Genomic DNA, 22,500 nt, shown 5'->3' on the forward strand with positions numbered 1-22,500 from the left:
TGGTTGGTATGGTGTTGGCGTCCCACCTCGGTGGTCGCGGGTTCGATTCTCGGCCATTCCATTGAGGAGTGAGAGATGTGTATTTCTGGTGATAGAAGTTCACTCTCGACGTGGTTCAGAAGTCACGTAAAGCCGTTGGTCCCGTTGCTGTTGCTGAATAACCACTGGTTCCATGCAACGTAAAAGCACCATACAAACAAAACAATGTAAGAAGAAGAAAAGGCTTACTTGTAGTCACAAAAAACAAAAATTCATTTGCACTAATCACAAAAAAGGAAAAAAATATACAAATCGAAATAATCTTTCTAAACTTATCCGGTCTTTCCAATATAGGAACTTACGTAATTCCCATGGTCATGCAAGTGCTTACCTACCCGTGTAAGCTCTTCTTACCTTTTGGAATTCCACTCCGGAACATTTCACGACTTTTGAAATGGGCACATCGGGTATTTGGGCTATTTGTGAAACAAATAGACATTATAGCTTCAAAGAAACTAATTTATTAATGTAAAAACAATCTACAATTACAATTTGGCTGGTCCTCTATAAAAAAACAAAAGCTTGGATATTTTGCCGGATTTATTTTCCTTTTTAATAGTTTTCACAGGGGGGGAGGGAGTTGGTAGTGTGCCCTTTTCACTACTTACGTACATGCCAATTTCCATAACTCCAACCCTCATAAAAACTTCTGGAATGTTCATTTATAAGCACTTTGATATTTACCACAAAAAAGCATTCCAATTCTGACAGCTTTGCATATTGAATGTTTCGGATAATACATGTATCCACAGCAACCCTGAGTGAAGATACAAGCTTCAATAAATTTAAAGCATTTATTCTGTCCAGCTTCTCTTAGCTATGTCTGGCAAATAAGTTATATCAACAATAAACAATCCAGATTTTGCATGTATGGTCCTTTGCAGGTTTATGTACACATTCGGAATAAATACTTGATCTAATTCAAAATCCCATCTTTAACTAATATCAAATTAGCTGTAGAATTGTTATATCTTTACTTACATTCTTTTTCAGAAATTATTTCTATTAGTAACAATTAAAAGATTCAAAGAGCTAAAGGAGTCCAAAAGTCATCTATTAACAGCAATGATGTTCAAAAGTTCCTGGTTATTACAGACTTATTTTCATATAAAATATGGATTTTCATACAAAGACATTTTCTTGCTATACTGTGTTTATACCGAAAAATCAAATTATCTATATACACAAAATGTTCCACATTTCTTTACAACTACTATTTGCATTAGTGTATGACAGTTTACTGTCCAACTTTAAACTAAAATACATTCCAAATCAACTAAAATAATCTTCAACCCCACAAAAGATCTATACAAAACTGAAAATCAATTACATAAGATATTTAAGCCTCCTCTAATTCCACTAAAACCCCTGCACAATCTTTAGGGTGTAAAAATACAACAGGTTTTCCATGAGCACCTATCCTGGGTTCTTTACTCAAACATCGGATGTTCTGAGCTTTGAGGTCCTCCATGGCAGCTTTTATATCATTAACCTCTATGCAAATGTGGTGCATACCTCCATTCTTGTTTTTGTCCAAGAAATTCTGAAAATATAAATATATACATATAAGTATTTGGATATTTTAATAGAAATGTGAACTGCATTACTAACCTAGACAGACAAAAATCTACCCTTATGCTGCTATTTTGAGTGAACATCTTTTATTTTGTTCATATGCGAACAAACCTTCGGTCTTAACAATAGGATAATTTCTAGCGCCTAGCTGGATCCAGTTAAAAAACAGATGAAAGCAAGGAATCTTGTGATATCTGGCACGCATGCGTATATCGGGTGAAGGATGGTCGACGACCATTCACCTACGATCACTCATCAGTCTTTCATTGACCGCCTGGGTGAGAGTAGTGTTTACCTCTCTTGGCATTTACCCAGTTCATTGCCCGTTTCGCTTGCGTTTAGTGTGTGTGTGTGTGTGTGTGTGGCAGACATTATAACTTCTCCTACTCCTTCTTGGCCTCGTCAACGTGTGTGCCCCGGAATTCCAGGTTTTCTGTGTTCTTGTCTTTGGCTTCAGCAGCGGCTGACCCCCACGTCGTGCAGGTACCGTTCTAATTTTTGTGCTATGAATCCTTGCATGGGATGCTGGGCATGGCCTTAAGAGCAGTGGAAGTCATTTTATTGCAAGAGAGAACATCGGAGGGTTTCGACTCTTCCTTCATGGGAAGGTTTCTCGCCCCTTCCTTATGTTTCGTCTCATGCAGTATTCAACCCTCATAGTAGACTTGTTCCTGTGTCTTCTCCCTTTTCTTCCTTTGATTTGTTACTGGAAGTATCAGGAGGCCACCAGGCTGATGTTTGTAATGTTGCCCCTTCTTCTCTGGGAATTAATTTGATTCCTGGGGAGGGGGAGGCTTTATTTTTTCATCATTCTCATTTCTTCCAGAGTCGGAGGCGTCCAAGATGGCGGCAATTGGAAGACGCTCAGACTAGGGGGTACCCCGTCCTGGAGGGGTTGCTTGCGCGCCTTTTAGAGGCTCGCTACCCCCTTTCCTCCTCAGGCTGGCCAGGCCATCCCCCCTTCCTCCCAGCCTTGTCTTCGTGGGTAGTCAAGGTCAGCCATCTTGTATTGCTCCGTCAGTGACTGTTGCCACATTTTCAAGTCAGAGGGAAGCTGTGACGTCACAGAATTCATCATTGTGTATTCCTCCGCCATTGGCGTCTGATTCCCCTTCTCACTGAGGGGAGGCTGTGACGTCATCACCGCTTGTGACGTCACTCCCAGTCATCATCTGAGCACTGCCTCTCCATTGCGACGTCATCTCTGCTGCTCCGTTCGCTACTTCTCCCTTCCATGTCATCAGAGCCTTCTCTTGCAGATCAGTCTGAGGATATACGCCAGGCAGTGCTCAAGAGGTTGGACTCTGTTTTCGATGTTAAGTTGGCTGCCTTGTCGGCTGGGAGCACTGGAAGGAAACGCGTTCCTTCGTCCTCGCCTCCTGCGAAGAGATCACTTACGGAACCAGTGCTATCTTCTCCATCTTCCCCCTCTGCACCATGTCGGCATATCAAGCATTGAAAGGCTAAGGATTTTGCTCATTCTTTGCCTATGAGGGAGGAACTATGAAGACGTGTTCTCAAGAATGTTGGTGTTTCGGAGAGTATTAGTGGCTCCGTCCTCTGCATCGAATCGCAGGCGTGTGGCAATTTCTCCTGTCCGTGCACGTCTCGAGTGTTGCAACCTCCCTCGTCCATGCACATCGCGAGCGTGTTGCAACCTCCCCTGAGAGTGTAGTGTATCTTCCATTGTGTATTCTGCAGCAGCTGCTTCATCCTCTGCATCGAATCATGAGCATGTTGCAACTTCCCCATCCGTGCACGTCTCAAGTATGTTGCAACCTCCCCCCCTCCATGCACATTGCGAGCGTGTTGCAACCTCCCCTGTCCATGCACTTGATGCAAGTGCTACTTCTCCAAGGCCTATTCGTCGCCGTAAGGATCTCACAGCGCCTGTCAATAGGTCGAAGGTGGCGAGTGTGAAGTTGCTGCAGCAGGAGTGTTTGCCTGCCCCTCGCACTGATGCTTCTTAGAGTTCGATTCTCAAGGATTATTCTTCGATCTGAAGTGTTCAGGATTCCTCTCCAACTCACGTTCGTAAGTCAGCCATGCCCGTGACCATTCACGGACATGTTAATGAATCATCTGTTGGAGTAGAATGCGGTGATGTTTGTAGTGTTATAATAGGTTTGTCTCGGGAGCAGACGCGTGGACCCAGCCCAGAAAGGTTAGTTGGTGTTTCGGGCCGTTTGGCTGCTGATCCTACCATTAATTTTAATGAAGGTACCTTAGAGGAGCCTACACATCCTTCTCATCGTCGGTCTCTGTTGCCAGAGCAGGAGGAGGGAGACACGCAAGAGTTTTTGTCTTCCTTTTCAAAAGTTGTTGATCTCATTCGTGGGTTCAACAATTTGGAAAGTAGGTCTCAGGCTCGGTCGTTTTCCATCCTTGCTTGGAAGCATTGGTGGGAGCTACGCAGGATCCCAAACCTTCTTTCCAGCATCCCTCGGGTTAAGGGGGCCAGCCGGAACCCCTATATATGGGGGTATAGGGCAAAAAATGCAGTCATGAAAAAATTCATGGAGCTTCATATGGCAATTGAGAATACATATACGAAATATTTCGTCAAAATTCCTCTTGCTTTCGTAGTTACTGGGTAATTAGTAAATATAACTCAATAAGCCTAAAACATTCATCCGTACAAGAAAATGCAATATTTCTTCTGTTATCGTAAATTTTTATAATTATTGTCAAAGAAATTGTGAGAAATGGCATCTGTAGAGATTCCGTGGGTCGCAGAGGGGAGTATCAACGGAGTATCAACAAGTTAACCATGATCAGTGAGAGCACAGACTTCAAGTAGTCTACATGTTCGAGTTACACCTCTGACATTCGCTTGCTTTTACATATATTTATCTATGTTTCGGCAAGAATTTCATCATGCCAATGAGGAAAAGACAAGGAAAACATCTGGCTAACATAAAGACAAAGAAAATTCGCTCTAATATGATTACAGAATATCATAATATATATATGCGATATTAGCATAGTTAGTGAAGAGAGAGAGAGAGAGGGAGGGTTGCGTAGTAAGTAAACGCCTGAAGCACATGTCACACTGTCCCCCAGGCTATGATCTATGAGCAAAGGGATCTTAATTTATAATAAATAACATAGTTTTGGTTTATTAATACCCAAAAAGGAATATGAAATTCATAATAATCATGATTTATTAACCCTTAAACGCCAAAGCAGTAAAAATAAAAAACTTCCCCGAATACCGGAGCCGGTTTTGAGTGAGCGCGGAAGCGGAAAAAATAATTTTTCTCAAAAAATCACAGCACGCTTAGTTTTGAAGATTAAGAGTTCATTTTTGGCTCCTTTTTTTGTCATTGCCTGAAGTTTAGTATGCAATCATCAGAAATGAAAAATAATATCATTATCATATGTGAATAATGCGATTTATGATAGCGAAAAAAAAAATTCATACATAATTGTATTAAAATCACGCTGTGCAAAAAACGGTAAAAGCTAACGAGTTTCTTTTTTTTCGTTGTATTGTACACTAAATTGCAATCATTTTGATATATACTACATTGTAAAACAATAAAAGCAACACCGGAAAAATATTATCACAAAATGATGTACGAATTCGTAACGCGAGGACGTAAAATTTTTTTTTTCAAAAATTCACCGTAAATCTAAATATTGTTCTAGAGACTTCCAATTTGTTTCAAAATGAATACAAATTATTGAATATTACGATACTGTAAGAGTTTTATCTTACAATTGCGTTTTTCGACCATTTCGGTAGAGTCAACGTTGACCTAACGTGGTTTTTTTTCTATTTATCGTGATTTATATGCAAATATTTCGAAAATGAGAAAAGCTACAACCTTCAAATATTTTTCTTTTTATTTTACATGAAATTGTGCACATTTTGATATATAAAACTCTATGAAATGCCTAATATGAAACGGAGCACATTTTCCGAGAATTCAATGGCGGAGAATCCGCGCGCGGAGGGAAGGAAAGTTTTTTTCATAAATTCACCATAAATCGAAATATTGTGCTAGAGACTTCCAATTTGTTGCAAAATGAAGGTAAATGATTGAATATTACTAAAATATTAGAGTTTTAGCTTACAATTGCATTTTTCGACCATTTTGGTAGAGTCAAAGTTGACAGAACGTGGTTTTTTTTCTATTTATCGTGATTTACATGCAAATATTTTGAAAATGAGAAAAGCTACAACCTTCAATTATTTTTCGTTGTATTCTACATGAAATTGCGCACATTTCCATATATAAAACTTTATGTAACGGCTAATTTTAAAATGGTGCAAACATTACCACAATCGCATGTATGATTTTTTTCGGAAGAGTTACCGCGCGGACGTAAAGAAAAAGTTTTTTCATAAATTCACCATAAACCGAAATATTGTGCTAGAGACTTCCAATTTGTTGCAAAATTAAGGTAAATAGTTGAATATTACTACAATATAAGCGTTTTAGCTTACAATTGCGTTTTTCGACCATTTCGGTCGAGTCAAAGTTGACCGAAGGTTGAAATTTTGGCACTTATCGTTATTTATATGAAAATATTTCAAAACTGATAAAAGTTACAATCATGAGTATTTTTTTGTTGTATTCTAAATGAAATTGCACACATTTTCATATATAATACTTCATGTAACGGATAATTTAAAACGGTGCAAAAATTATGTCAAAGTGACTAAATAATTTTTGAGATGTGTCACTGATACTTTTTAATGCGATAAGAAAGAAATTCGCGCTTGCGCGCCTGCGTAACGATTGTAAACAAAACAACGCCTTGATCTGTGAACTCCCAGCATCCCCCAAGGCGCGTGATTCAAAAGTTTTCGGCTGGTAGGCCTATAAGTATTTTTCCGCGAATTTTTAAAAAAACTTTTTTGAGCCGACATATGGTACGTCCATTCGGAAATCGGGGGAGATTTTGACTCGACGTTCAATACGTCCATTCGGCGTTTAAGGGTTAACATTGTCTTTGTAAAAAGAGAGTACAACTTCGAATTTCACCTCTTGACATTCTCTTGCATTTACGTTTGTTTATTTTTGTTTCGGCAAGAATTTCATCACGCCAAAACATAAAAATACTAGGAAAACATCTAGCTAACGTACAGAAGAAGAAAATTCGCTGTAATAAGCCGAGTTAGTGAAGGAGAGAGAGAGAGTTGCGTATGATATATGAGCAAACGGATCATCATATATGATTAAATTATGATAAATAAAATAGTTTTGGTTTATTAATACACAAAAAAAAATACATTCATAATAATCATTATTTATTAACATTGTCGTTATCAAAATACGAAGAAAAACTTGAACGCCCGTATCTCAAAACTATAGTTATTGACCTTCAAAATCTATCTTCTCACTTAGTTTTAAAGCTATAACATTGGAATTTGGTATATAACTCAGAAAAACGTTATAGAACAATCAAATGAAGCCCTTTTTTCCAATTTTTGTTTAGTCTTTTTTTTTTATAAATTTTGTTTTCCTAATTTATAGGGTTTATTTTTTTACCATAATGAAAAATTCATATCTAGCAAAATAAATTACTTAGAAAAAAACTCCTCATTTGATTGGAGGTCTACTTCGGGATAAATCGCCCTGGCGTCACAAAACCGAAGGTCAGAGGCAAAAATCATATGTGGTTTGGAGATGTCCCAAGTCACCTTATTAAGTGGTATGAATATCAAAGTCCTGTCCTTAAAGAATGGCATTAGCCAGCTGGCCCTCATAACGCCTTTGTTTTGGACCAGGACAGTTCGCTTCGCTCTAGAGGCTCTGCCAAGTTACTACTTCTGCCTCTCACAGGGCTAGGAAGTACTGTGCTACGAGCTCTACTTTTTTTATGTCTCGCTATCTTAACCCAGATGTCGTTCGCCTGAAGGTGGGATTGTCTTTGGAGCAGGTGTAGCCGGTGGCTCTGTTCTTGTCTCCGCAGGATGCCTCAGCATTGGAATCTATGGAATACAGTGGTACCTCGACATACGAAATTAATCCATTCCGAGGCGGCCTTCGTAACATGAGCTTTTCGTATCTTGAACCACATTTTACATGTAAAATGCCTAATCCGTTCCAAGCCCTCCAAAAACACCCCAGTAAATTTTATAATAAAGCTAAATTGACCAATATACAATGAAATACAACAACAGTTTGGAACTTTCAATACCTAAATTAATACGTACCAGTGCTAATATGTATGTACCTGTAAATAAAGTGTATTAGTATACATGGTATACAAGAAATACTGTACGTACATACGTACGTATGTAGTAAAATGTGGAACCTTCCCTTTCAAGTGAGGCTATCTCCGAAAGTGGTGACAGAGGAGGAGGACAAATGGCAGAAAACTTCTTATAGTACGTACACTTAACTTTATGAAACACATTAACCCTCTTACGCCAAAGCGGTAAAAAAAAAAATTGTCTCCCGTCTGCCGGAGGGGTTTCAGAATGAGCGCGGAAGCGGAAAAAATATTTTTTTCAAAAAATCACAGCGCACTTAGTTTTCAAGATTAAGAGTTCATTTTTGGCTCCTTTTTTTGTCATTGGCTGAAGTTTAGTATGCAACCATCAGAAATGAAAAAAATTATCATTATCATATATAAATAATGCGATATATGATAGCGCAAAAATGAAATTTCATATATAATTGTATTCAAATCGCGCTGTGCGCAAAACGGTTAAAGGTAACAAGTTACTTTTTTTTCCGTTGTAATGTACACTAAATTGCGATCCTTTTGGTATAAAACACATTGTAAAACGATAAAAGCAACACAGAGAAAATATTATCACAAAATAATGCATGAATTCGTAACTCGCGGACGTAAACAAATATTTTTTTCAAAAATTCACCATAAATCTAAATATTGTCCTAGAGAATTCCAATTTCTTTCAAAATGAAGACAAATGATTGAATATTACTATACTGTAAGAGTATTAGCTTACAATAGCAGTTTTCGACCATATCTGATGAGTTAAAGTTGACCGAATGTAGAATTTTTTTATATATATATTTTTTATATGCAATTATTTCGGAAATAAGAAAAGCTACAACCTTCAAATATTTTTTGTTTTATTTAACATGAAATTGCACACATTTTCATATATAAAACTCTATGAAATGCCTAATATGAAACGGACCAAATATTCCGAGAATGGTACGTACGCATTTCGGAGATCTGTGGCGGAGAATCCGCGCGCGGAGGGAAGGAAAGATTTTTTTTTAAATTCACCATAAATCTAAATATTTTGCTAGAGACTTCAAATTTGTTTCAAGATGAAGATAAATGACTGAATATTACTAGACTGTAAGAGTTTTAGCTTACAATTGCGTTTTTCGACCATTTCGGTAGAGTCAAATTTGACCGAAGGTTGAAATTTTGGCAATTATCGTTATTTATATGAAAATATCTCAAAATTGATAAAAGCTACAATCATGAGTATTTTATTGTTGTATTCTACATAAAAATGCGCACATTTTCATATATAATACTTCATGTAACGGCTAATTTACAATGGTACAAAAATTATGTCAAAGTGACGAAATAATTTCCGAGATGTGTCACAGATACTTTTTAGTGCGGCAAGAAAGAAATTCGCGCTTGCGCGCCTGTGTAATGATTGTAAACAAAACAACACCTTGATCCGTGAACTCCCAGCATCCCCCAAGGCGCGTGATTCAAAGTTTTAGGCTGGTAGGCCTATAAGTATTTTTCTGCGAATTTAAAAAAAAACTTTTGTAAGTCGACGTAAAATACGTCCAGTCGGCACACGGGAGACAAAAAATGTTGACGTAAAATATGTCCAGTCGGCGTAAGAGGGTTATCAAAACTAACACTTAACTTTACAAAAAACTTACTATTAAATTTTTTTTTTGTCTTCTTCACCACTTTCAACTTTGTTTTTTTGTAGTATCAATTGGATCTTCCTTTTTGCTTACTCCTACTAAAGGCCTCTTTTAAAAAATAACTATCCAAGGAAGATTGCTTCTGCCTACTTTTCACAATGCTCCTGAAATGACTCAGGCAAATGTCATCGAACTGTGCAAACATACGACCTGTGTAAGCCTTTTCGGGGTGTCTCTTTTCTTCGAATGATTGCACCTTATGAAAAGCAGCTAGAGCATCCTTAATTTCTGCCGTTATCACAGGGTCGTCCTCCTCCTCACCGCTGCTAGAGAACTCTTCTTGAACGTCGTTATGTTGCATGGCCTCCAACTCCTTCAGGTCATCCGTCATAAGCTCCTCTTGGTGCTCCTCGAGAAGGTCATTGATGTCGTCCTCGTCGACGACCAGCCCTATGGACTTGCTGAGTGCAACGATCTCGTTAAGATCTGGTTGCGAAACAGTTTCAGGACCGTCAACTGTTCCTGAATCTGCAGCACCAGCTTCACCCACGTTGAATCCCTCGAAGTCTCGAGCGGATACGGAATCAGGCCAGAGTTTCCTCCACGAAGAATTCAAGGTTTGCCTCGAAACCTCCTACCAAGCTTGATCGATGAGTTGGATGCATATCACAACATCAAAATGCTCCTTCCAAAATTCATGCAAGGTGAGGTTTGTGGTACCGGTGATGTCAAAACATCTCTTGAAAAGATGTTTCGTATACAGCTTCTTGAAGCTCGATATCACTTGCTGGTCCATGGGCCGGAGGAGAGGGGTGGTGTTAGGCAGAAGAAAAAGAACCTTGGTAAACGAATACTCTGCTTGGATATCTTCCTCGAGGCCAGGAGGGTGAGCAGGGGCATTGTCCAACAACAGCAGACATTTCAGAGGGAGGTGCTTCTCTTTCAAGAATTTCTTCACTGTCAGGCCGAAACACAGATTTACCCACTCCGTGAACAAGTCTCATTACCCAGGCTTTCGCATTAGCCCTCCACATCACTGGAAGCATCTCCTTTAGCACTTTGTGGGCCTTGAAGGCTCGTGGAGTCTCCAAATGATAGACAAGTAGGGGCTTCACCTTGCAATCCCCACTGGCGTTCAAACAAAGTGCGAGCGTAAGCCTATCTTTCATAGGCTTATGCCCAGGTAGCTTCTTCTCTTCCTGCGTTATGTATGTCCGACGAGGCATTTTTTCCAAAAAAGGCCAGTCTCATTGCAGTTGAAGACTTGCTGAGAACTGTAGCCTTCCTTGTTGAACGTCTTAATAAAGGCTTCGGCCGCTTTGGTGTCTGAGCTGGCCACCTCCCCATGCCGCACCACCGAATGGATGCCAGTCTGTTTACGAAATTTTTCGAACCACCCATGAGAAGCCTTGAAGTCTGGGGTTGGTGTCGATGTCCCTTCTCCTCCGTCGTCTTCAGCCTGGGCAATCAAATTGCTGAAAACAGCGCTGGCCTTGTGGCAGATTGCCGTCTCGGTTATTGTATCGCCAGCGATTTCTTTGTCTTTTATCTAGACAAGCAGCAGCCATTCCATCTAGTCGTGCACATGACTCCTCTTGCTAGATAAAATAGTCACGCCCTTGGAAGGTGTAGTTGCTTTGATGGCTTCCTTCTGCTTAAGGATGGTGCCTATTGTCGACAGATTTCGGCCATATTCCTTGGCGATCACCACTCAATCGCATGCCAGCTTCATACTCCTTGATAATCTCCTTTTTTGTCTCCAAAGAAAGCATCCTCTTCTTTCCTACTTCAATTTTCTTGGGACCCATGACTACGTACATACTGTACGTAATTAAGTTATGTAGTACGTATACATATGTAGTAAAGTTCCCACACAACACGATAAAGTAGTACTACAACAAAATCACTAACGAATTTAGGTTAATAAACGAAATCGTATAGAACGAACGAATTCCGCGTGCTTACGATACCGATGATGCCGTCGAGTGGCCAAAAAAGCACAACGCTATGTAGATGCATGATGGGATCATGGGAGAGATGCTGACCAATAGGAGAGCAGGATCTTATGGCGGTGACTAGCATCAGGAACCAATGGGAGAGCGGGAGGATGGTGGTGAGTCTACTCAGTTGGCGGCGTGCGAATTTTAAAATTGTTATCAGTGGTCCGGGCGAATCTCGGACTTTAGAGCAACAACCTTTTGTATCTTGACAATTTTCGTATGTAGAGCAAAAAAAATCTTCGTATTTGCTTTCGTATTTCGAGTTTTTCGTAAGTTGAGCCTTTCATATGTTGAGGTACCACTGTATTTCAAAACTAATAAAAGCTACAACAATGGGTTGTTTTCTGGGTCGACCTGTGTTCGCCGGTGAAAAGGTCCTTCTTGCTACTTTTCTGATATAACTAGTTTCCAAATATACCAGAGAAAGTTTTAGCATTGGTATGCAGAGGTTACTACCCTCGCACGAGCACCCTAAGGGCGTCGTGTATAAAGAAAGGGCGTGTGAAAGCCACTATTCACAGGTCGTCTTCCATTTAGATTATTCCTTCATCAACATACATATGTGGGGTGCGCCGTAACAGCAATCTCAACCGCACCGTCTTGGACCACCCTGCCACCGCCCGATGCTAGCGCCATCTGTCATCCTTCTTTTCGACTTGTGAGTGCAAAAAGCTTTTTGAATTGTGCGTACTTTCTCACAAGAATTTGGATTTATTTCAAGATGGCCGAGGCTCAAATGTACCCCAATTTCTGTTTTCAATAAGAAAAGTTAAAGAAATTTGGTAATAGACCCACGTAATCGTTTTTAATATCTGAGCGCGGGGTGACGGCCATGTGCAGCCATCCGAGAGCGTACACAAAGCATGGCTGTGTTTTGATCCAGCTATCTAGATACTTATTTACTGATTATTGCTGTGTCGCTCTTCACATACCTTTAATAATATTTTGCTAGGATCGGCATGCTGTTAGATCGCTGTTTTAAAAAACTTAGACTTAAGTGATTTTAGATTTAAGAAATAACGAGATCGCATCTCGTAATGGTGGCGATGTAAACAAAGCCGAGTCCCGCAAATAGACCTAGTTAGAATAGTCACTTTACAAAGCGAGAAAGAGAGTTCCTACACAGCCAGTATTAGTAATGTTAGGATAAAAGTACACATATCCCGACTTTTGGAGATATGAGAAGGAATAAATCCTTCTTTTTTCCGTCTTCATGAGGCTTAATTAAGCCTCTCTCTCTCGCTCGCTTTATTTTTGATTTAGTGACTAGCCTATATCATTTATGCATGTATAGTCGTAAGAAGGTTTTTATTAGCTGACCCATTATCTGAGAGTAGCGTGTTAAGGTTCACATGGGAATATTGAAATAAAATTCTAAATTTCCAGTGTTGAAGAGAGGCTGGAATATTCCCCCTCTTTCTTCAGTATGCCTTATCAAGTACTTACATAGGCTTTGTCTAAAGGCCCAAGGTAGCATAGGCTCAATCCTTATACACGCTGGTTCACGGTCAATGAAACCTGGATAGGCTCTCAGTTACAAAAGTGTTATGTACAAAAGTGTTAGGTTCAAGGAAGTTATTACGCTATTATAGCCAGTTCGATGTACCATATTATATGACATAGGCTAGCCTATGCACATCAATTTACGTGGCCCTCGGCCGATGGCGAAAGTATCATAAGTGACCCACGGGGTAGCAGGGCTACGTTACCAGTTAACCCTTAAACGCCGAAGCGGTAAAAAAAAAAAATTGTCTCCTGTGTGCCGGAGGTGTTTCAGAGTGACCGCAGAAGCGGAAAAAATATTTTTTTCAAAAAATCACAGCGCTCTTAGTTTTCAAGATTAAGAGTTCATTTTTGGCTCCTTTTTTGTCATTGGCTGAAGTTTAGTATGCAACCATCAGAAATGAAAAAAATTATCATTATCATATATAAATAATGCGATATGATAGCGCAAAATGAAATTTCATATATAATTGTATTCAAATCGCGCTGTGCGCAAAACGGTTAAAGGTAACAAGTTACTTTTTTTCTGTTGTAATGTACACTAAATTGCAATCATTTTGGTATATAACACATTGTAAAACGATAAAAGCAACACAGAGAAAATATTATCACAAAATAATGCATGAATTCGTAACGTGCAGACGTAAACAAATATTTTTTTTCAAAAATTCACCATAAATCTAAATATTGTCCTAGAGACTTCCAATTTCTTTCAAAATGAAGACAATTGATTGAATATTACTATACTGTAAGAGTATTAGCTTACAATTGCAGTTTTCGACCATATCTGACGAGTTAAAGTTGACCAAATATCGAATTTTTTATATATATATATTTTTTATATGCAATTATTTCGGAAATAAGAAAAGCTACAACCTTCAAATATTTTTCGTTTTATTCAACATGAAATTGCGCACATTTTCATATATAAAACTCTATGAAATGCCTAATGAAACGGAGCAAATATTACGAGAATGGGACGTACACATTTCGGAGATTTGTGGCGGATAATCCGCCCGCGGAGGGAAGGAAAGATTTTTTTTTTAAATTCACCATAAATCTAAATATTTTGCTAAAGACTTCGAATTTGTTTAAAGATGAAGATAAATGACTGAATATTACTAGACTGTACGAGTTTTAGCTTACAATTGCGTTTTTCTATCATTTTGGTTGAGTCAAAGTTGACCGAACGTGGGTTTTTTTCTATTTATCGTGATTTATATGCAAATATTTCAAAAATGAGAAAAGCTACAACCTTCAATTATTTTGTGTTGTATTCTACATGAAATTGCGCACATTTTCATATATAAAACTTTATGTAACGGCTAATTTAAAATGGTGCAAACATTACCACAATCGCACGTATGATTTTTTCGGAAGAGTTACCGCGCGGACGTAAAGAAAATGTTATTTTTTCATAAATTCACCATAAATCGAAATATTGTGCTAGAGACTTCCAATTAGTTGCAAAATTAAGGTAAATGATTGAATATTACTAAAATATAAGAGATTTAGCTTACAATTGCATTTTTCTACCATTTTGGTAGAGTCAAAGTTGACCGAAGGTTGAAATTTTGGCAATTATCGTTATTTATATGAAAATATCTCAAAACTGATAAAAGCTACAATCATGAGTATTTTATTGTTGTATTCTACAAAAAAATGCGCACATTTTCATATATAATACTTCATGTAACGGCTAATTTACAATGGTACAAAAATTATGTCAAAGTGACGAAATAATTTCAGAGATGTGTCACAGATACTTTTTAGTGCGGCAAGAAAGAAATTCTCGCTTGCGCGCCTGCGTAACGATTGTAAACAAAACAACACCTTGATCCGTGAACTCCCAGCATCCCCCAAGGCACGTGATTCAAAAGTTTTAGGCTGGTAGGCCTATAAGTATTTTTCCGCGAATTTTAAAAAAAACTTTTGTAAGTCGACGTAAAATACGTCCAGTCGGCACACGAGAGACAAAAAATGTCGACGTAAAATACGTCCAGTCGGCAGTAAAGGGTTAATGACCATCTTGTCCAGGGAAGCCCGTTGGCATCTAGTTTCCCCGAAATTAATGCCATTTTCGAATGGATCTAATTGGTCATAGGTTTCCTACCTTGTCTTTCAGATGATTTGTCTCCCTATTGGTCAACGATACTCGTAATCGGCAGGTGGGCCATGGGTGATCGCGTCTATGGCCAGTCTTTAACGGACCGCCATTTGCGAATCCACCCTTTCCCCCTCTCATCTCCTTCCCCTCCATCCTCCCTTATAGCCCCTCCCCTCCTTCCCCGCTACTGCTCAGGGGAGACAAGGGACAGGGCCGAGGGGTAGGTAATACGATAGTAATTACTTAACAGGAGCTCCGCCGTTGGAGAACTCCGTCGGCTTAGAGAGATCGTATTAGGGAAGTTATTACTAATTCCTGTATTTTGTAATAAGAGTTGTTGTTCATCTCTTATTCAAGCTCCGGTGGTGCTTATGTCGGCTGGGAGACACCTCCCCCCGACGGGCTCCTCGGTTAATTGATACGGTACTCATTCGCGGCTCCAACCCTGATTGCTCCGGTAGTCTAACCCCCACCGGAGATTCATTGGGAACAAATTTATTTGCTACCTTGTCATTGTTTGTATCTCATATCAATTAGCTCCGGTGCCCACCGGACCTCCGGTGCCCACCAGACCTCCGGTGCCCACGAACCTCCGGTGCCCACCGAACCTCCGGTGTGCATGGGAAAAAATAGAGCATCCTTGATCTTCTCAGATTTACATGTATATATATGAGATACAGTACACTCTCTCCTAACAACTGTGGTGGCTAGCTCCGGCAGGCCTATCCACAATCATGTCATGCTAAGACAAGTTGCATGCCCCATTAGACTTAAGTTTAGATAAGTATCTCCCCTAAGGAGAATAAGTACTTATTGAAAATATTATGTTACAGAAAGCCCGCTGCGCCTTCCAAGGGTGTCCGGCTTACTTCAGCGATCCGGTGGGCCATGACGTCTGCCGGTCGCACGCCCATTGTGCCATTTCCTTTATGGCTGAGGAAGGCCAGACCCCTTACATGGTCTGGTTTCCAGAGTTCTGTTCTCTCTGCTTTGAGCTGGTCTCAGTATTTTTGAACGAGGAGGTAAGCTTTGAAGCTACAGTTATATGTGCATAGTTTCTAGATAAGTTCCTCATTTATATTGTCACAGACCTAGTTTAAGATCTAGCCAATAAGACTCAAAAATACCACCTAATTCCAGCCGGATGAGGAGAGCCTGAAGACTACCAAGGCGAACCTGAGGCAGTGGGTTTCTGGGTTCGGCCGGAACACTCCACAAGGTTGCCCATACGTGCTGGATTGCAACCTAGGATCCCGTCTGTTCCCTGCTTCTCCGTCGGCATTGGTGGAGAAGGATGTGGCTGCCCCCATCATGGAAGCCATCCGAGCTGCAATGGCTCCGCCCCCAGAGGATCAGCAGTTAACGGGAGAGGTGGCAGCGCTGGACATCCATCTGGAGCCGATGGATAAGCAGGTAAGTGGCGAAGAGGTTACAGCAGCCACTCTTATTTCTCCTACCCCTTCTTCCTCATCTTCATTCCTGGGCTTTGGTAAGTCTATTCCTTCACCTTCGGAAGGATCTAGGTCAGTCCGACCCAAGGTTAAGACCTTACAGGCATTGAAGCCATTATCCAAGGCTTCGAAATCAACTCCGCCGGTAGCGACAGCGTTGTCACTGGCCGCCTCTAGGCCCTCGACTTCGTCAGATTCGTCACTTGCTGCCAAGGTTCCTCCTCCTACCAAAGGACAGAGGAGTAAGTCCGCTAAGACAAAGGCGGCGGAGCTTGATTATCAACATGACCTTCTGGCGGACAAGCTTTTGTCCAAAGTCAGAGACGCGGTGGACGAAAGGCTGGATCAGAGAATGTATTCTCTAACACCGGCCTCTGCCCCGGACACTCAGACCGTGTCAGAGATCGTGGCGGAGCAGCTCAGGCCAATTAAAGACATGATGGCAGGCCTGCTCCACTCCGGAACTCCGGCAGTTCCGGATGCCTCGAAACTACCGCCATTCGATAAGAACAACCCTTGGCGGTGCACCCTCCATGCTCCCTACTTGGATGGCACTTTAACCATCGAGGGACTGGGTACTCGACCGCTATCAGATCTCGAGTTCCACACAAAAGACCTGCAGTTCCCCTTCAATGGTTTTGTCTGACTCACGGAGAACGCGTTGGTCAGGATGGATAAAGTTCCCAAGGAAACAGTTATTTTTCCGAAGGAACAAGCCCAAGCTGTCTGGGCTCACACATTGACCGAATGGGGATGCACCAATACTAAATTGACACCACACAAGGGGTCGTATACTATTTTCACGACACCCCAAGAAGTCCCTTCTCCGTTTACGGACAAGATCGCGGAGCTAACGCTCCAAGCGGCATACGAAGATCTCCCTATGCCACTCCTCAGGGAAACGGATGCTACCTCCCTCCTCATACCAGCCACTAGGGAATTCTGGCATGATGTTCCGTCGACCTTTACGGTCGGGAAGTTAGACCCTGACTGTGCCTCTACTCCGTTTTCAGACAGACTTCCTAGACTGCCTGAAAACTTGCTGAAAGCGGAGTTTGAGGCAAGATCGAGGTTGGCTAGGTCCATCAAAGCGGTGACATCACTAGAGTTGGTGGCCTCCATCTATAGGGACGAACAGATCTTCAAGGTACTAACGAAAAGTCTATTGCAGACTTTTCAGTTGGACCTTCATGAATTTACTGCAGCCAGGAGAACCTGCAGAAAATATGTGTTGGCTGAGGCATCTATTAGGCAAGAGTCTAATAGACTGCTTAAGTCCTCATTCTGGGGAAAGAATCTTTTTCCCCAGGAGGAAGTAGATAAGGTACTACAGGAGGCCTCTAGGACAAACCAGAGCCTCCGAGTTCATTGGGGACTTCCATCAAAACGGAAGTTCGAACCAAAAACAAAGCACCAAAAGCCAAAGAAGAAGCAGAAGTACTATGCTCCGTACAAAGCTTCTCAAGGCCAGCAACACCAACAGCCTATCCCTCTGGCCCAGGCGTCGAAACCCTCGACGTCCAAAGCACCTCCGCCGCAACAGTTCATGCTAGTACCAGCTCCACAGAGCTCGCAATCAATGGCTGCGGCAACGTGGATGTCTTCTCCGGCCTTTAACCCGGCTTACGAAGCCACCGGAGCATTTCGGGGTTATGCTAGACAATCCGGTGGTGGCAGAGCTAGGGGTCAGTCCCGCCAGCGGGGCAGACCTAGAGCTAGAGGGGCAAGGGGAGGCAGAGGATATAAACCAACACATAACCAGTGAGACAAACCGGGTAGGAGGGAGACTATACCGGTTCCGAGATCGATGGACCTTCAGTCCTTGGGCACACAGTATTGTTTCCAAAGGGCTGGGTTGGAGGTGGATAAAGGGGTCTCCACCTCCGCCGGTGAACTTCTTTCAGACACCCACACCAGATCTGAAAGAATACACCAAAGATCTCCTACAGAAAAAGGCTATAAAGAGGATAAAAAGCCTAAAATTCCAGGGACGTCTGTTTACTGTTCCAAAGAAGAATTCTTCCAAAATGAGAGTAATTCTGGACTTGTCCAAACAGAATTCTTACATTCTTTGCGACAAGTTCCGTATGCTGACTGTCTCTCAGGTGCGGATCTTACTTCCCAGTGGGGCCATCACCACCTCTATAGATCTTACAGACGCCTATTATCATGTTCCGATAGCAAGAAACTTCTCTCCGTATCTAGGCTTCCGCCTGGGCACAAAATCCTATGCATTCAAGGTGATGCCTTTCGGCCTCAACATTGCACCCAGGATATTTACGAAACTAGGAGAGACAGTATTACAAGAACTCAGGAACCAAGGAATAATGCTGGTAGCCTACCTAGACGACTGGCTCATTTGGGCGAGCACAGTAGAAGAATGTCGCAGAGCAACAACCAAAGTAGTAATTCGGTTTCTGCAGTCTAGGTGGCTGGGTATTCATTGGGACCTGCAGTGCCACAAGCTATCCCTCCCAACCAAGAAGGTAAAGGAGATAGCATCAGCGACAAAACATTTCATCAGGAACATAAAGATATCACAGCGATCTTTAGAAAGAATCCTCGGCTTACTCCAATTTGCCTCGGTAACAGACGTCCTATTAACCCTCTTACGCCGACTGGACGTATTTTACGTCTACATTTTTTGTCTCCCGTGTGCCGACTGGACGTATTTTACGTCGACTTACAAAAGTTTTTTTTAAAATTCGCGGAAAAATACTTATAGGCCTACCAGCCTAAAACTTTTGAATCACGCTTGCCTGATGCTGGGAGTTCACGGATCAAGGTGTTGTTTTGTTTACAATCGTTACGCAGGCGCGCAAGCGCGAATTTCTTTCTTGCCGCACTAAAAAGTATCTGTGACACATCTCTGAAATTATTTCGTCACTTTGACATAATTTTTGTACCATTGTAAATTAGCCGTTACATGAAGTATTATATATGAAAATGTGCGCATTTTTATGTAAAATACAACAATAAAATACTCATGATTGTAGCTTTTATCAGTTTTGAGATATTTTCATATAAATAACGATAATTGCCAAAATTTCAACCTTCGGTCAACTTTGACTTTACCGAAATGGTCGAAAAACGCGATTGTAAGCTAAAACTCTTATATTTTAGTAATATTCAATCATTTACCTTAATTTTGCAACAAATTGGAATTCTCTAGCACAATATTTCGATTTATGGTGAATTTATGAAAAAAATAACATTTTCTTTACGTCCGCGCGGTAACTCTTCCGAAAAAATCATACGTGCGATTGTGGTAATGTTTGCACCATTTTAAATTAGCCGTTACATAAAGTTTTATATATGAAAATGTGTGCAATTTCATGTAGAATGCAACAAAAAATAATTGAAGGTTGTAGCTTTTCTCATTTTTGAAATATTTGCATATAAATCACGATAAATAGAAACTAAACCACGTCGGTCAACTTTGACTCTACCGAAACCCCCCCCCCCCCCCCCCCCCCCCCCCATGGTCGAAACCGCAATTGTAAGCTAAAACTCTTACAGTCTAGTAATATTCAGTCATTTATCTTCATCTTGAAACAAATTTGAAGTCTCTAGCAAAATATTTAGATTTATGGTGAATTTAAAAAAAAATCTTTCCTTCCCTCCGCGCGCGGATTCTCCGCCACAAATCTCCGAAATGCGTACGTCCCATTCTTGGAATATTTGCTCAGTTTCATATTAGGCATTTCATAGAGTTTTATATATGAAAATGTGTGCAATTTCATGTTAAATAAAACAAAAAATATTTGAAGGTTGTAGCTTTTCTTATTTCCGAAATAATTGCATATAAAAAATATATATATAAAAAAATTCTACATTCGGTCAACTTTAACTCGTCATATATGGTCGAAAACTGCAATTGTAAGCTAATACTCTTACAGTATAATAATATTCAATCATTTGTCTTCATTTTGAAAGAAATTGGAAGTCTCTAGGACAATATTTAGATTTATGGTGAATTTTTGAAAAAAATATTTGTTTACGTCCACGAGTTACGAATTCATGCATTATTTTGTGATAATATTTTCTCTGTGTTGTTTTTATCGTTTTACAATGTGTTATATACCAAAATGATTGCAATTTAGTGTACATTACAACGAAAAAAAAGTAACTTGTTACCTTTAACCGTTTTGCGCACAGCGCGATTTGAATACAATTATATATGAAATTTCATTTTTGCGCTATCATATATCGCATTATTTATATATGATAATGATAATTTTTTTCATTTCTGATGGTTGCATACTAAACGTCAGGCAATGACAAAAAAGGAGCCTAAAATGAACTCTTAAATCTTAAAAACTAAGCACGCTGTGATTTTTTGAAAAAAATATTTTTTCCGCTTCCGCACTCACTCCGAAACCCCTCCGGCAGACGGGAGACAATTTTTTAATTACCGCTCCGGCGTAAGAGGGTTAAGGGTTAAGTAAGGTTCGAGATGTGAGGAGGAAGCATTACTGTTAAGTTCACTATAATTTGGGTGCAAAATTGCAAAATTAATAATTTTGTCAAAGTTATTTTAAGTAAAATGTACATTTATATTGAAGATAAGATATTAATAAATAATTCAGTAGCAATATTAGTATACTATACGGTATATTATACAATGAAAGCACTTTTAAACCCAAGTGGGAAATTATCATAATAAGGGGTCCACTACATGAGTAATTTTAATATAAGGGGTCCGCTGCACAAGAAAGTTCAAGAAACACTGTTATAGGTGTACAATACATTCTAGTATGGGACGCTCATCAGCAGAATTGTTGTTTGGCAGGGCATTTAGATCATGTACGACCTCCTCTAACTAGGGCTGATAAGGGTAAAAACTCTGATTTTAAATCCAAATTTCTGGTGGGTGATGTGATTTTCTTTAAAAATTTGACATCTGAGCTGAATGGCTGCCTGGTAGTGTAGCTGAAGTAATCAATGCTAAAAATTTCAAGGTAAAATTTGCCAATTCTGACAATGTGATTTGCAAGAGGCATATCTCACAAATGTTTCATAGACAGATCCTGTCCCCCCTGCAGATAGTACTGGTGCCATTAATGATGATAAGAATGTACCTGTCTTACGTCAGAGTTTACCACCACCTGCAGTCTCTAGTAATGTGCCTACTGACCAAATTGTTTCCCCCCAGAATATTCCAGTAACTCCCATTAAGGACACCAACAATGCTGATGAGTGTCCTCATACTGAGGTTGCCATGTCACCATCGAGTCCAAGTGATCTTGATTTGTGTACTTGCATTCCTAAAAATACACCAAAAAGGGTAACCAGGCTGGGTCGCATGTCTAGGCCCCCTTTACAATTGGATTTATAACACCATATTGAGGCAAGGTAAACTTTTTAAATTTTTTCATAAAAATATTTTTTCATAAATTTTTTTTCTTTCTCTTGATAGTCTAGTTTATCGTTTCCACATACTTTATGATGATTCCATAATGCTATATATATATATATTTTTTAGAAATTTTATACCATATATATATATATATATATATATAATATATATATATATATAATATATATATATTTTTTAAAGAAATTTTATAACCCTGATAAAGAGATACATTACTATTTTTCTACGTTGTAATGCTGGCAGTGCCCTGTAAAAATGAAGGAAGAAGGTAAACAGTATCCAAAAAGGGCGGCCAACATCAGGACAGTAACACCATGTATAGATAAGATATAGCACCTGTAACATAGTGAAGGGACACTAAATATGTGAGTACTATACACGAAGTGTGTATCTAATCCACCTTAAACCCACATTAGTTATGTTATGACAACAAGAAAAGCTGGAAGATCAGGATACCACTTGGCATGGAGCCAACAAAGATATACAGTACATCACTGTCTTACGGCCACACCAACACCACTTACAGTGGATTCAATCTTGCGGTGCTTTTTCAGCGCTGTTAATGGCATTTTGGTGCTGTAACTTGATGTTGCACAAAGTTACAGTACCATAAGCT

The 22,500-nt window shown here is 40.0% G+C and overlaps 1 protein-coding gene across 1 annotated transcript in view; it reads right to left on the reverse strand.

Annotated features, from left to right (window-relative positions):
• Nucleotides 1–561: 561 nt before the first annotated feature.
• Nucleotides 562–22,500, reverse strand: part of LOC135219458 (ethylmalonyl-CoA/methylmalonyl-CoA epimerase-like) — an 86,114-nt gene continuing 64,175 nt past the window's right edge. Inside the window, exon 4 of the mRNA XM_064256249.1 lies at nucleotides 562–1,582. Coding sequence (XP_064112319.1) covers nucleotides 1,379–1,582 — 204 coding nt within the window. The 3' untranslated portion in view covers nucleotides 562–1,378. The remainder of the gene's footprint in view (nucleotides 1,583–22,500) is intronic.

This window comes from Macrobrachium nipponense, chromosome 1, assembly GCF_015104395.2.
Source record: "Macrobrachium nipponense isolate FS-2020 chromosome 1, ASM1510439v2, whole genome shotgun sequence".
Lineage (NCBI taxonomy): Eukaryota > Metazoa > Arthropoda > Malacostraca > Decapoda > Palaemonidae > Macrobrachium > Macrobrachium nipponense.